The sequence below is a fragment of the Xenopus laevis genome, chromosome 5S (genome assembly GCF_017654675.1).
Source record: "Xenopus laevis strain J_2021 chromosome 5S, Xenopus_laevis_v10.1, whole genome shotgun sequence".
In the NCBI taxonomy this organism is placed as follows: domain Eukaryota; kingdom Metazoa; phylum Chordata; class Amphibia; order Anura; family Pipidae; genus Xenopus; species Xenopus laevis.
In genome coordinates this window covers 47,721,104-47,736,082 of record NC_054380.1, presented here as the reverse complement: position 1 = coordinate 47,736,082, position 14,979 = coordinate 47,721,104, and the positions used below count along the sequence as shown (strand labels likewise).

Here is a 14,979-nt window from a genome sequence, read left to right as displayed (position 1 = left end):
ACACGTAGGAGCTACGTTCTTTACTAGAAGCGCCGTCTCTCTGCACTTCAGCCGCAAAGGAAGTGCAGAGAGGCGCTCCGGGCAGCATAACCCCCTAGGCAACGAGCATACTTGCCTGTCTTGCTGCTCCTGCCCTGCGATCGCTCCCACGGCGGCCTCCAACAGCAGCGACGTCATCAGAAGAGGTCTGCCGTGGGAGCATGTCGCAGGAGTCGCCAGAAGGCGATTTTGCAGCAAGACAGGGGCGCTCCTGGTGCCTAAACCCCCTAGGCAACGAGCAGACTCACCGCTCTTCTTCTGGTGCCCTGCGATCGCTCCCACGGCGCTCCTCCAGCAGCGTGACGTCATCAGGAGAGGACTGCTGTGGGAGCATGTCGCAGGAGTCGCCAGAAGGAAATTTTGAGCAAATACAAGGGGGCTCATGATGCATACACCCCCTAGGCAACGAGCACGCTCACCAAATCATTCCTCCTGCCCTTTGATTGCTCCCACGGCGCTCCTCCAGCAGTGTGACATCATCAGAAGAGGACTGCTGTGGGAGCATGTCGCAGGAGTTATTAGAAGATGATTTAGCAGCTGCTGATAGGCTGCTCCAGTTCCCTGAACCCCCCTAGGCAAAAAATATTCTGGCTAAATCCAGCCCAGTGATCACCCCCAAGATGACCCTCCTGCTCCAGTGATGTCATCAAGGGATGCCAGCTACAGGAGTATAAAACTGCAGTCCCCAAACACCTCCCCCTCACTGTGTTGGTCGTGGATTTTCGAGGAGCCTTCCTGCTGTCTGCTGTGGTCCCCCGGTGTCGTGTGCCAGCGTGATCTGACTTGCCTGAACCAGGTACACCTGTTACACACCTGTTACACACACTTGATTGTACATTTTTGCATAATCTGACTTTTTTTTGCAGTGTTTCATTTTTTTCCAGTTAGTTGAGCACACACACACATACCCTGATACACATATACAGTAGTATTTTGCACACTAATCCGTGGTTGTCACTGTTGATCACTGTTTTTTTTGTATTTTATTGCTTTTCCAGTGGCTTTATAATTTGTATTGCTATTCATTTGCTGTGTTTTACTATTTTCTTGCTTATTCGTGATTGTTTTTGATTGTATTTACTGAATTTGTGTTTTTTTTGTTTCCATTACTTTTATTTCACTCCTTTTGCCCTTTTCAACAATTTTTATAGCATTTTAGTTTGTGGTGTTTGCTGGCTTTCGATTGTTTTCCATCTTGATTATTGTTCATCTTGATTGGTTTCTTTTATTATTTACTGAATTGTGCCTTCTTTGTTCTTTATTACCTTTTATTGCTAGCATTTGTTATAGTACATTTTTTGTCCCAGTTTCGGGTATTTTATTAAAATTTTAGTTGTGTGTTGCTGATCATTTTGATCATCTTTGGTTGTTCTCAATCTTTATTGTAGTTATTGAATTTTCATCTCTATTACTTTTTACTGCTTGCGTTAGGTTTATTACGCTAGTGGTTAGGTGTCCTTAACTTGAATCATTTCATAGTGTGACTAGTGATCAGATTGAATTTGTTAGGTGTTTTATTTGCTGTTATTGTTATAATTGCTATAGAATAGTGAGGTTTATGTTCTAGAAAGATCCAGGGAGTTGCAGGGAGTTCAAGAGTTCATTTTTTTTCTTTGCCAGATTTGTTTATATTGAGTTTTTTTTTTTTTTCTTTCTCAAGTCTCTGCCTTGGTGAGTAGTTTCTGTGTTTGCAAAGCTGTTAGTGGTAAATCACACCGCATAATCACTTTCTGTTTTATTGAATTTTTCATTGATTTTATTGAGTTGGTCATATAGTTATATTACTGTTCATTATTGCTGTTTCTGTTCATAGTTTGTAAAACCTGTCCATATTGTTGTGTAACTAGTGATCAGGTAATAATCACTGTTCAATCTGTTGATTTTTGATTGAAGTTGTTGGTTGATAGGTGTTTTATTAGCTGTTTATTGTAAGTACTATAAATTAGTGTGGTTTCTGTTCCTAGAACGTTCTAGGGAGTTTAGAGGTTGACCTTTTTTTCTTTGCCAGATTTGTTTATATTAAGTTTTTTTTTCTTCTATAGTCTCTGCCTTGGTGAGTAGAGTAGGCTGTCAGCCTTTTTTTTTTTTTTTTTTTTGACTGCAGATCCCATTTCTGATTACTTTGTTTACTGTACTGTATTTCACTGATTGTAAGCTATAGATTTTGTTGGCAACATGGCCAAAAGGTTTTTTTCAGCTGAAGAGGCAGCTGCTCTGTGCATGGCATCTAGCTCAGAGGAGTTTAGTGACTCTGACTCTGATTCTGAGTATGTGCCATCAGATAGTGACTCGTCTACTGACGAGTCACCAGGTGGGAGTAGCAGCACCGTTACTGCCCTTGAGGAGGCCATGGAGCTTGAGCAGGATTTGGATGATCAGGTTGATCAGGGTGTTGAGGATGAGGGAGAGGGCGATAGGGCTGATGCTGCAGCTGGAGGAGAGCCTGCGTGGGGGCCTCCTGGTAATTTTCATCCTGAAATCCCCCCATTTACTGCAGTCTCAGGTGTAAAGGTGGACACCAGAAATTTCGAACCAATTGATTATTTCCAATTATTTTTGACGGAGGCCATCCTACAGGATATGGTCCTCTATACGAATTTGTATGCCGAGCAACATCTTGCCCAAAATCCCCTACCCAGATATGCTCGAGCACATGCGTGGCATCCCACAGATGTTAACGAGATCAAGAGGTTTGTGGGCCTCACTTTAGCAATGGGTCTCGTAAAAGCTCATTCTTTGGAGTCCTACTGGGATACAACTACAGTGTTGTCTATCCCTGTTTTTTCAGCCACGATGCCCAGAAACCGGTATCAGCTACTGCTCCGGTTTCTTCATTTCAACAACAATGCCACTGCTGTACCCCCTAATGAGCCGGGACATGACAGGCTACATAAATTGAGGCCCCTTATAGATAGCCTGTCACAGCGCTTTGGAGAAGTGTACACCCCCTCCAAAAATATTTGTATAGATGAATCACTTCTCCTCTTCAAAGGGCGCATAAAATTCCGGCAGTACATCCCAAGCAAACGTGCCCGCTATGGGATCAAATTTTATAAGCTCTGCGAAAGCAGCTCGGGGTACACCAGTTTTTTTATGATTTACGAGGGCAAGGACTCCCAATTGGACCCCCCTGGTTGTCCCCTTGACCTGACTGTCAGTGGCAAAATTGTATGGGAGCTCATCACTCCACTTCTGGGCCGAGGTTACCACTTATATGTGGATAACTTTTATACAAGCATCCTCCTATTCAGAACCCTTTATTGCTTGGACACCCTAGCCTGTGGCACTGTAAATCGTAACCGAAAAGGTTTGCCCAGGGATCTGATAACCAAAAAATTGAGTCGTGGAGAAATTTATGCCCTGCGAAATGATGAGCTCCTTGCCATCCAATACCGCGACACAAGAAATGTATTCATGCTGACGACAATCCACGACGCGTCAGTAATTGCAGAACAGAGAGTTGGCAGGCCCCCTAAAAACAAACCTCTCTGTTGCAAAGAATACAGTAAGAACATGGGTGGTGTTGATAGAACCGATCAAGTCCAACATTACTACAACGCCACCCGGAAAACAAGGGCCTGGTACAAAAAAGTTGGTATTTATTTGATTCAAGTGGCCCTTCGAAATTCCTATGTTGTGTATAAAGCAGCAGTACCAGGCCCCAAATTGTCATATTATAAGTACCAGCTGCAGATAATCCCTGCCCTGTTGTTTGGTGGTGTAGAGGAGGTAGTGCCCGAGATGCCTGCTAGTGACAATGTCGCCCGATTGCTTGGGAAGCACTTTATCGACACTCTTCCACCCACTCCTGGCAAGCAATTTGCACAAAAAGCTTGCAAAGTGTGCCGCAAAAGGGGTATCAGACGAGATACACGGTACTATTGCCCAAAGTGCCCTCGCAACCCTGGGTTATGTTTCAAACCATGTTTTGAAATATACCATACGCAGCTACACTATTGAAATATAAATTGTTGTGTGCACTGATTGGCTATACTGTATAACAAGAATTGGTATCCCCTTTGGAAATTGTATATTGTATGCATTTGGTTTATATGTGTTCAGGGCAATAGTAGGATTTTTCTTTTGTTTTTAGTTTGGTGTTTTTTTCCCTGCTGCACTGGGAGGTGTAGTTATTTGAGGTGTAGGTGAAGGACAAGGGCGCCTAAAAATGTGTGGTGCGTGATGACTCTTGAGATAATTTCATCTTGCCTGCTGATGATTTCGTCTCTCTGATGCCACATATGTTTCTTTACTGATACCTCATAAGCTCACATTTCAGTGCAGTTGCTAACGCTGTATTTCTGAGCAACATATTAAAGTTTTACTAGTATATTAGGTTTCCCTAGAATCTTGGTTAGTAGGGGCTTCAGCTTTTTTTGTAAAGTAATCTTGGCACATTCAGGGTTTGCAGTTCTGCAAATAAAGTTATGGTTTACTGGCAGATGTAGACAGATGGCGTTTCAAACTTTTAGGATAGGTTTAGGGCAGAGACACATGGTCAGATTCGGGGAGATTAGTCGCCCGGCGACAAATCTCCTCTTCTTTGGGGCGACTAAAATCCCCAAACTGCCTTCCCCTGCCTTCCCACCGGCTAGAATGTAAATCGCCGAGGGGATGACACTTGGAGTGCTTTGTTTTCCGAAGTCACCCGAAGTTGCCTCTTGAGGAAACTTCGGAAAATGAAGCGCTCCGAGTGCCATCCCGCCGTGGATTTAAATTCTAGTCTAGGGAAGGCAGGGGAAGGTAGTTTGGGGAGATTAGTCGACCCAAAGAAGAGGAGATTTGTTTGCGGGTGACTAATCTCCCCGAATATGACCATGCGTCTCTGCCCTAAACCTATCCTAAAAGTTTGAAATGCCATCTGTCCACATCTGCAGAGTTTTGTTTAGGCTAGGTTTAGGGCAGAGACACATGGTCAGATTAGGGGAGATTAGTTGCCCGGCGACAAATCTCCTTCTTTGGGGTGACTAATCTCCCCAAACTGCCTTCCCACCGGCTAGAATGTAAATCGCAGACGGGATGACACTTGGAGTGCTTTGTTTTCCGAAGTCACCCGAAGTTGCCTCATGAGGAAACTTCGGACGACTTCGGAAAATGAAGCGCTCAGAGTGCCATCCCGCCGTGGATTTAAATTCTAGTCTAGGGAAGGCAGTTTGGGGAGATTAGTCACCCCAAAGAAGAGGAGATTTGTCGCCGGGCAACTAATCTCCCTGAATCTGACCAAGTGTCTCTGCCTTTAGGGTCAGCTTCTTATATAGCCATTATATTCTTTACTTTACCACTTTTGTTGTGGTGGTGTAGCCTACGGAGGTTGGTTGTTTTCCATAAATGTGCAGATTTAGTGTTCTAAAAGTACCTTCCCCCCCCCTAAAAAAAAAGCGAAGAAAAAACAGCACTGCCGATGACATGAGTACGGATGAAACAAAAGGTCCAAAGAAGCTCCACTAAACTGATATAGGTAAGTAACTTTTTATTACTCGTCTTTGGGGAAATTGGAGAGAAATCAAATGATGAATCTGTAACCGTGTAATTCTGTGAAGAATAGCCTTCAGAAGTTTGTATATACAATGGCAAGGACAGCACTTCTACAAAACTAAAGGTGTGTATGTTCAGTACTATACAATTTGTGGGGTATTTCACAGGTAATGGGGGAAAATCTGCAAGATGTCATCTTGAGCGCACAACCCCAAATTTAGCTATTGCCTCAGTTTTAGGGTGTTTGGTTTCTGCCTCTTTAGATGCACCCATATATGTGGGGTATCTTTTTGTTCAGTAGAAGTTGAAGACTGAGATTTAGTAGGTTTTTTTAGTTGCCATGGCAATTTTGGCGGGAAATCTAACTTTGGAACTTTTTTTTTTTTTCAGGTCAAACCGCATTTCTACGGAGAACTACGCCCACAGATCTGCATGTTGGAAGCAAGGAAGGCGCCACTGAGTAACTGCAGGTGTGCACTTTCAAGGCATATATAGTTTGGGGGGTATTTTAGATGTAAGGTGTGTTTAGACTGAAAAACTGTAAGGTGTGCACAACCCAAAATATAGCTATTGTACCAGTTTAGGGTGTTTGGAGACTGGGTCGTTAGGTGCAACCATACATGTGGGGTATCATTTTATTCAGAAGAAGTTCTACATTGATGTTAAGTAGGTTTCTTTTAGTTGTCATGGCAATACTGGGGAGAAATCTGATTTTGGATGATTTTTTCTTTATTTCCCGCCAAACTTCAAATTCTATGGAGAACTCTGTCCACAGTTCTGCATGTAGGAAAGTAAGGATGGCGATACTTAATAGCTGCAGGTGTGCACTTTCAAGGAATATATAGTTTGTGGGGGTATTTCACAGGTAAGGGGGTGTTTAGACTAAAGAAATGCAAGGTGTGCACTTCGAGCGCAGCCCCAAATCTTCCATCTGAAATTGCCTTTGTGTATTGACCTTGTTTTGGGGTGTTTAGAGGCCGCACCTCTAAGTGCACCCATGCATGTGTGGTATCGTTTTGTTCAGGACAAGTTGCAGATTGATATTTGGTAGGTTTTTTGTAGTTTTCATGGGAATTTTGGGGAGAAATCTAACTTTGTCTCAAATTTTTTCTTTATTTTAGGCTAAACTGCAAGCTACTACGGGGTGTTGCGACCACAATTCTCCACGTACGAAGGAAAGGATGACGCCGCTGAATAGCTGCAGGTGTGCACTTTTTAGGAATATATGGTTTGTGGGGGGTATTTCACAGGTAAGTGGGTGTTTAGGCTGGGAAACTCCAAGGTGTGCACTTCGAGCGCAGCCCCAAATCTTCCAGCTGAAATTGCCTTTGTGTATTGACCTTGTTTTGGGGTGTTTAGAGGCCGCACCTCTAAGTGCACCCATGCATGTGTGGTATCGTTTTGTTCAGGACAAGTTGCAGATTGATATTTGGTAGGTTTTTTGTAGTTTTCATGGGAATTTTGGGGAGAAATCTAACTTTGTCTCAATTTTTTTCTTTATTTTAGGCTAAACCGCAAGCTACTACGGGGTGCTGTGACCACAATTCTCCACGTACGAAGGAAAGGATGACGCCGCTGAATAGCTGCAGGTGTGCACTTTTTAGGAATATATGGTTTGTGGGGGGTATTTCACAGGTAAGTGGGTGTTTAGGCTGGGAAACTCCAAGGTGTGCACTTCGAGCGCAGCCCCAAATCTTCCAGCTGAAATTGCCTTTGTGTATTGACCTTGTTTTGGGGTGTTTAGAGGCCGCACCTCTAAGTGCACCCATGCATGTGTGGTATCGTTTTGTTCAGGACAAGTTGCAGATTGATATTTGGTAGGTTTTTTGTAGTTTTCATGGGAATTTTGGGGAGAAATCTAACTTTGTCTCAAATTTTTTCTTTATTTTAGGCTAAACTGCAAGCTACTACGGGGTGTTGCGACCACAATTCTCCACGTACGAAGGAAAGGATGACGCCGCTGAATAGCTGCAGGTGTGCACTTTTTAGGAATATATGGTTTGTGGGGGGTATTTCACAGGTAAGTGGGTGTTTAGGCTGGGAAACTCCAAGGTGTGCACTTCGAGCGCAGCCCCAAATCTTCCAGCTGAAATTGCCTTTGTGTATTGACCTTGTTTTGGGGTGTTTAGAGGCCGCACCTCTAAGTGCACCCATGCATGTGTGGTATCGTTTTGTTCAGGACAAGTTGCAGATTGATATTTGGTAGGTTTTTTGTAGTTTTCATGGGAATTTTGGGGAGAAATCTAACTTTGTCTCAATTTTTTTCTTTATTTTAGGCTAAACCGCAAGCTACTACGGGGTGCTGTGACCACAATTCTCCACGTACGAAGGAAAGGATGACGCCGCTGAATAGCTGCAGGTGTGCACTTTTTAGGAATATATGGTTTGTGGGGGGTATTTCACAGGTAAGTGGGTGTTTAGGCTGGGAAACTCCAAGGTGTGCACTTCGAGCGCAGCCCCAAATCTTCCAGCTGAAATTGCCTTTGTGTATTGACCTTGTTTTGGGGTGTTTAGAGGCCGCACCTCTAAGTGCACCCATGCATGTGTGGTATCGTTTTGTTCAGGACAAGTTGCAGATTGATATTTGGTAGGTTTTTTGTAGTTTTCATGGGAATTTTGGGGAGAAATCTAACTTTGTCTCAATTTTTTTCTTTATTTTAGGCTAAACCGCAAGCTACTACGGGGTGCTGCGACCACAATTCTCCACGTACGAAGGAAAGGATGACGCCGCTGAATAGCTGCAGGTGTGCACTTTTTAGGAATATATGGTTTGTGGGGGGTATTTCACAGGTAAGTGGGTGTTTAGGCTAGGAAACTCCAAGGTGTGCACTTCGAGCGCAGCCCCAAATCTTCCAGCTGAAATTGCCTTTGTGTATTGACCTTGTTTTGGGGTGTTTAGAGGCCGCACCTCTAAGTGCACCCATGCATGTGTGGTATCGTTTTGTTCAGGACAAGTTGCAGATTGATATTTGGTAGGTTTTTTGTAGTTTTCATGGGAATTTTGGGGAGAAATCTAACTTTGTCTCGATTTTTTTCTTTATTTTAGGCTAAACCGCAAGCTACTACGGGGTGCTGCGACCACAATTCTCCACGTACGAAGGAAAGGATGACGCCGCTGAATAGCTGCAGGTGTGCACTTTTTAGGAATATATGGTTTGTGGGGGGTATTTCACAGGTAAGTGGGTGTTTAGGCTAGGAAACTCCAAGGTGTGCACTTCGAGCGCAGCCCCAAATCTTCCAGCTGAAATTGCCTTTGTGTATTGACCTTGTTTTGGGGTGTTTAGAGGCCGCACCTCTAAGTGCACCCATGCATGTGTGGTATCGTTTTGTTCAGGACAAGTTGCAGATTGATATTTGGTAGGTTTTTTGTAGTTTTCATGGGAATTTTGGGGAGAAATCTAACTTTGTCTCAATTTTTTTCTTTATTTTAGGCTAAACCGCAAGCTACTACGGGGTGCTGCGACCACAATTCTCCACGTACGAAGGAAAGGATGACGCCGCTGAATAGCTGCAGGTGTGCACTTTTTAGGAATATATGGTTTGTGGGGGGTATTTCACAGGTAAGTGGGTGTTTAGGCTGGGAAACTCCAAGGTGTGCACTTCGAGCGCAGCCCCAAATCTTCCAGCTGAAATTGCCTTTGTGTATTGACCTTGTTTTGGGGTGTTTAGAGGCCGCACCTCTAAGTGCACCCATGCATGTGTGGTATCGTTTTGTTCAGGACAAGTTGCAGATTGATATTTGGTAGGTTTTTTGTAGTTTTCATGGGAATTTTGGGGAGAAATCTAACTTTGTCTCAAATTTTTTCTTTATTTTAGGCTAAACCGCAAGCTACTACGGGGTGCTGCGACCACAATTCTCCACGTACGAAGGAAAGGATGATGCCGCTGAATAGCTGCAGGTGTGCACTTTTTAGGAATATATGGTTTGTGGGGGGTATTTCACAGGTAAGTGGGTGTTTAGGCTGGGAAACTCCAAGGTGTGCACTTCGAGCGCAGCCCCAAATCTTCCAGCTGAAATTGCCTTTGTGTATTGACCTTGTTTTGGGGTGTTTAGAGGCCGCGCCTCTAAGTGCACCCCTGCATGTGTGGTATCGTTTTGTTCAGGACAAGTTGCAGATTGATATTTGGTAGGGTTTTTGTAGTTTTCATGGGAATTTTGGGGAGAAATCTAACTTTGTCTCAATTTTTTTCTTTATTTTAGGCTAAACCGCAAGCTACTACGGGGTGCTGCGACCACAATTCTCCACATATAAAGAAAAGGATGACGCCGCTGAATAGCTGCAGATGTTTACTTTTTAGGAATATATAGTTCGTGGGGGGTATTTCACAGGTGGGGGGTGTTTAGGCTGGGAAACTCCAAGGTGTGCACTTAGAACGCAGCCCCAAATTTTCCAGCTGAAATTGCCTTTGTGTATTGGCCCTGTTTTGGGGTGTTTGGAGGCCGCGTCTCTAGGTGCACCCCTGCATGTGTGGTATTGTTTTGTTCGGGACAATTTTTTCTTTCATATCTGGCTTCATTGAAAATTTTTATTGGATATTTTTTTCTCAAATGGAATTTTGACCTTGTGACTGTGTTAGTGTTTCAGAAAAAAATTAAAAACTTGAAAAGTATTGTTGAGTTTTATGGTGGTTTGTGTGACGGCGACTACATTTACAGAAAAAACTACACCACGTCTAAAAACCTAGAAGTATGCTGTTTCTAAAAATACCAAACTTATGGGGGTATTTAACGTCTATCATTAGATACACCACGTTAACAGAGAGGTACACAGAGAGGTTTTGTTTTGAGGTAAAATTGTACAAAATGCGGTTTCATTATTGGGGTGTCCTGTGGACAAGAAAAGTGGGATACCAATATGTATTTGGTATCGTTGGATTCAGCAGAATCAGGGCTTTTACAAACAGTAATGTTTTTATCAGCATACGTAATATATCTTGGAAAAAAGACACAAAATGTAAGTACTTTTTTCTTTATTTCACTTTTTTTTTACATATTTCACTCAAAATTTTTGTTACATCTCCAGAATAAGTAAAAAAATTTTTTACAGCGTTCAAGCCAAGATCGTTACAAAAAAAACAATATATAATTTGCCATATTTCGTGTAGGTTTTCTTGTCAAAAAACCTAACTAAATGCAATGAGTTCAAAATGTCTGAAAACTGCTTGGCAGTAGACGTTCACTTATGGAACATATCGGCTGGCAGTTAAAGGGTTAAGGCATGAAGACCCAAATTACAGAAAGATCCCATTATCCGGAAAACCCCAGGTCCCGAGCATTCTGGATAATAGGTCCCATACCTGTATTCAAAATGTGCAGTGTTTTAATAGACTTATTCAAAGAATAATTACATTATTTTACACAGTCCTTAACAATAAACATTTCCCCCCCCCCCAAAATTCTGGATTTGTTCTAGAAAAGAAAAGCAGGGATATGGTAGAAAGTTATCAAGGGGCTTGCTCGATATATTTCAGAAAGAACATATACACTATTAAGAATTATCACAGCTGTATATTTTGCTGAAAGTAAAAAAACTTCCAGCATTTACACTTTGGAGTGTTAAAGCAAACACTGTGATGCTGGCATGTCTTCAAGGTAAACTGATTTTGGTGAAATTTGATCAAATTTGGCATAATCCTTCTATATATATTCCCTACCCTTCTAATATTCTATATTGTGAGAAACAGTCTGCAGTATCCAAAATGTACAGTGATTTAATAGACTTGTATTGGTCCAAATGGTTAAGTTCCTCTATTGTCTGAAAATCCCCACATGGTTAGAAATCCCCTGCTGTGGCCAGCTAAGTGTTGGACCTAAATTGGATATGAGAGGGGGAGTGAGTGCTTTGTCCCTATTGAAATGAGCCCTGGCAGATTCCAGATTTGGCAAGAATGTATCATTGTTGCATAATATCTTTAGAAAGCTGAGCTGCCATGTGCCCAGTGTTTTTCCATTTTCACGGGAGTGCATGGGCTTGAGCAAGATGAAACTGCCCAAGAGATGGTGAGGCCCTTGGAGGCATTGGGGTATGGTGCCCCAAACATTGAGAGTTCGACCATAGAGGGTCTAGAGTTCGGAGGCAGCAGAGAGAGTGTAATTTGAGCAATTTAAATTAGCCTCCGGTGGCTAATCAGTAGCCCTTAAAAGCCAGATCTCACGATCTCTGACTGAAAGAGACAGAGAGAGGTCTGACAACCAAACATATAGAAGTCTATGTACACATACACACATAGTTACCTGCTCAGAGGTCTTTAATTTGCCACTGTTATAATTTTGCTGTATTGTTATTGCTGCTGGAAGATATTTTTGTTGTTTTTGGGAGAAAACTGTCTTTATTTTGCAACCTGTTGCTGCTGGCTGAAATAAAAGCCATTTTTATTTGAGACTTTTGTGGGCACATTTACTAAGGGTTGAAGTGAATTCTAAGTGAATTTTCCAAAACTTTGATTTTCAAAGTAATTTTTTGGTACTTCGACCATCGAATAGGCCAAATTAGACTTCGATTCGATTTGGAAAAACTTTGAATATTCGACCATTCGAAAATCGAAGTACTGTCTCTTTAAAAAACTTCGACACTTCGCCACCTTAAACCTGCCGGATTGCTATGTTAGCCTATGGGGACCAACTATAACCTATAGCCAACATTTGGCTAAGTTTTTAGAAGTCAAAGTTTTGTTTTTTCAAATCAATTGATCGATTAAATCGTTCGAATTGAAGGATTTACTCAATCGATCGAACGATTTTACTTCGATCGAATATAGCCATATTCGATCAAAAAAAGTTTTTTTCACTTTGAAATTTGACCCGTAGTAAATGTGACCCTTACTCTGTAGGAACCTGCCATAGGGTCCTATTTTCTTGGGGTGCAAGAAAATAAATAAATACAAGTGGCCCCTAATGTAAAAGAGATACAGTAGCAGACTGTGTATTCAGGAGTTGCTGTATCAGTGTTTTAGGGCAGAGACACACACTCGGGGAAATTAGTCACCTGGAACAAATCACCTCTTCTTCGGGGTGACTAATCTCCCCAAACTGCCTTCCCACCAGTAAGAATGTAAATCGCCGGCGGGATGGCACTTGGAGTGCTTCGTTTTCCGAAGTCGCCCGAAGTTTTCTTCGGAAAACGAAGCACTCCGGGTGCCATGCCGCCAGCGATTTACAGGGGAGGCAGTTCAGGGAGATTAGTCGCCCTGAAGAAGAGGATATTTGTCTCTGGGCGACTAATCTCCCCGAATCTGAGCTTGTGTATCTGCCCTTAGAGGGCACTTTTTAAAGAGCAGTGCATGACATCAGCCCTAGTCTACTAAACAAAAAAGCACCCTCAACTTATAAATTTCACATTATTTCAGTTTCAGTGTCTAAGATTTAGACAAGTGTTTGCAAAAATATAATAATTAGAAAGGTTACAAATCATCCAAAATCCTTTGTGGTGGGTATTATTTGAATCTTAAAGGGATTTTGTCATGATTTTTATGGTGTATTTTTTATTTTTAATTTACACTGTTTACACTGCAAATAATTCACTCTACCATTTAAAATGTAATTCTTAGCCCAACAAGTGTATTATTTTTAGTTGTGATATTAGTGTGTAAGCAGCTATTTTGAATGTTATGGCAGGGGACAGGGTGTTGCGAGTGGCCTAGGATCGCTTTGAATTGAAATCCATCCCTGTGAGGAGTGAGGAGAATGAAGCTCAGCTACTATTACAAACGGAGGATGTGTCACAACTAAGTCAAGTTATTGTTATGGGTGACTTCAATTATTTAGATATTGACTTGAGTAATAGGGCTGCCAAGCCAGAAAAAGCTAGCAGGTTTGTAAATATAAGACAAAAAAAAAAGCTTTTTAATTCAAGTGGTTGAAGAAACTACAAGAAATGATTCTCTTTTGGACGTGGTAGGGACTAGTGATGATAACATTGTCTCCTTCGAGATTACCATCAAAGAATAGGAAGGAGTAGCAAACGGCAGACTCTGCTACAAATGCTTTGTTATTTTCACAACATTTCAGATCACACAGATGAATTGTACATGTGAACCATACATCTTCTTACATCAATGCACATAGTAATACTCCCCCCTTCTGTAACTAATTAAGTTCAATTTTCAATTCAGCTCATTAGTGCTACTGCAAAGTTCCTTCTGATAATAGTCCATTTAGTCATATGTGCACAGTGTCCGAAAAACAGTCTTTATATGAAAAAAAATTACTCTCAATGATAGTCTTTGAATAGTATGACCAGAGGCAAATGGTTACGGACCATGCATGGTAACATTTCTTGGGATATGTGTCTCCTTTTTTTGGCGTTTTATCCTTGAAAGCAAGTAAGTTGCCTGTAAAACGTAGTCCCTGTGTAAAATGTGTAATTAAGCAGTAGAATTCCTAATGAATCAGATAAAAGTTGCATTTAAAGGGACAAGTATGCTACACCACATGGAATTTCCCAACAGACATTTAAAGGGACAAGTATGCTACACCACATGGAATTTCCCAACAGACCAACCTTAGGGGTTGTCGCCATCTGCTGGCTTAACTGTAATGTTGCCAAACTGTTTACACATGAAATATAAAATATATTTCACCTCCTTACACCCCCCTCTTGTAAATCATACACGTCCTTGTGTCTATAAGTCACCACCATTCACCACCCACATTTAACCTTGCAGCACCAAGCTCACTTCTTTATTACCTCTTATCACATTTCTCATTTCATATATTTCTATCATATAACTTTACTTTTCCATTATTATCACAATAGCATTTTACATCCAAACTCTATGTATCATTATCTCCTTTCACAAAATCTTTGGCTGTCTCAACCTGCCATAGCACAATGGCTGCTGCAAAAGAACATTTAAACATCATATCACTATAACCTTACTGTATCTGTAAATAAAACAAATTTAATTTCTTTGTAAATTATTTACTTAACATCTGCTTTTGAGTGGCCAGTCGGTTGACTATGGTATAATGGCTTGCTGTGGGAAGAAAATAACACTATTATTCATATAAGCTTTCGTTTTTCAGTGTTTTCCTCCATACCCCCTCTCAGTTTCTGGAATATCACAGTTCTCCTTATAGGGATCTGTGCACAGTAAAAGAGAAGAGGTAGACTTGGATGGGAATGGCCTTCCAACTAAAAAAGGCTTAAAGTGACAAGTCTCATTAACTATTTACATCCAGGAGGGGTCCCTAGAATCCCTCGAGCACCCACTGCCAACTGCAGTAGGAACAGGGCCAAGGCCACCATGGCCAACTCTGGATCTTGGTCACAGTCAGTCACTGACAGGCATCCTCATACCATCTGCTGGAAGCTGAACTTAGACTCTGCATAGGAGATATAGTACGGCGGATGGGGTTTCTCCACCCAGATCCCATCCAGGTCATAAATGTCTATACTAAAGTACCTTACCTGAGCCCTTTTGCACCCCTTAGTGCACCCCACCACCACTACTTTGTGAGGGTTT

The 14,979-nt window shown here is 41.9% G+C and overlaps 1 protein-coding gene and 1 long non-coding RNA gene across 3 annotated transcripts; both read left to right on the top strand.

The window, feature by feature from the left end:
- Positions 1-2,214: 2,214 nt before the first annotated feature.
- Positions 2,215-3,999, top strand: LOC108704098 (piggyBac transposable element-derived protein 4-like). Its single transcript, XM_041564098.1, has one exon. The coding sequence runs from the start codon at positions 2,215-2,217 to the stop codon at positions 3,997-3,999; it is 1,785 nt and encodes a 594-aa protein (XP_041420032.1).
- Positions 4,000-5,220: 1,221 nt separating this feature from the next.
- Positions 5,221-7,061, top strand: LOC121394065. 2 transcript variants are annotated; one of them, XR_005961481.1, is made up of 3 exons: positions 5,221-5,497; positions 5,905-5,984; positions 7,021-7,061. It is a non-coding gene; the product is annotated as an uncharacterized LOC121394065 (long non-coding RNA). The 2 variants fall into 2 exon arrangements; XR_005961480.1 differs by lacking the exon at positions 7,021-7,061 and adding an exon at positions 6,636-6,686.
- Positions 7,062-14,979: the final 7,918 nt, after the last annotated feature.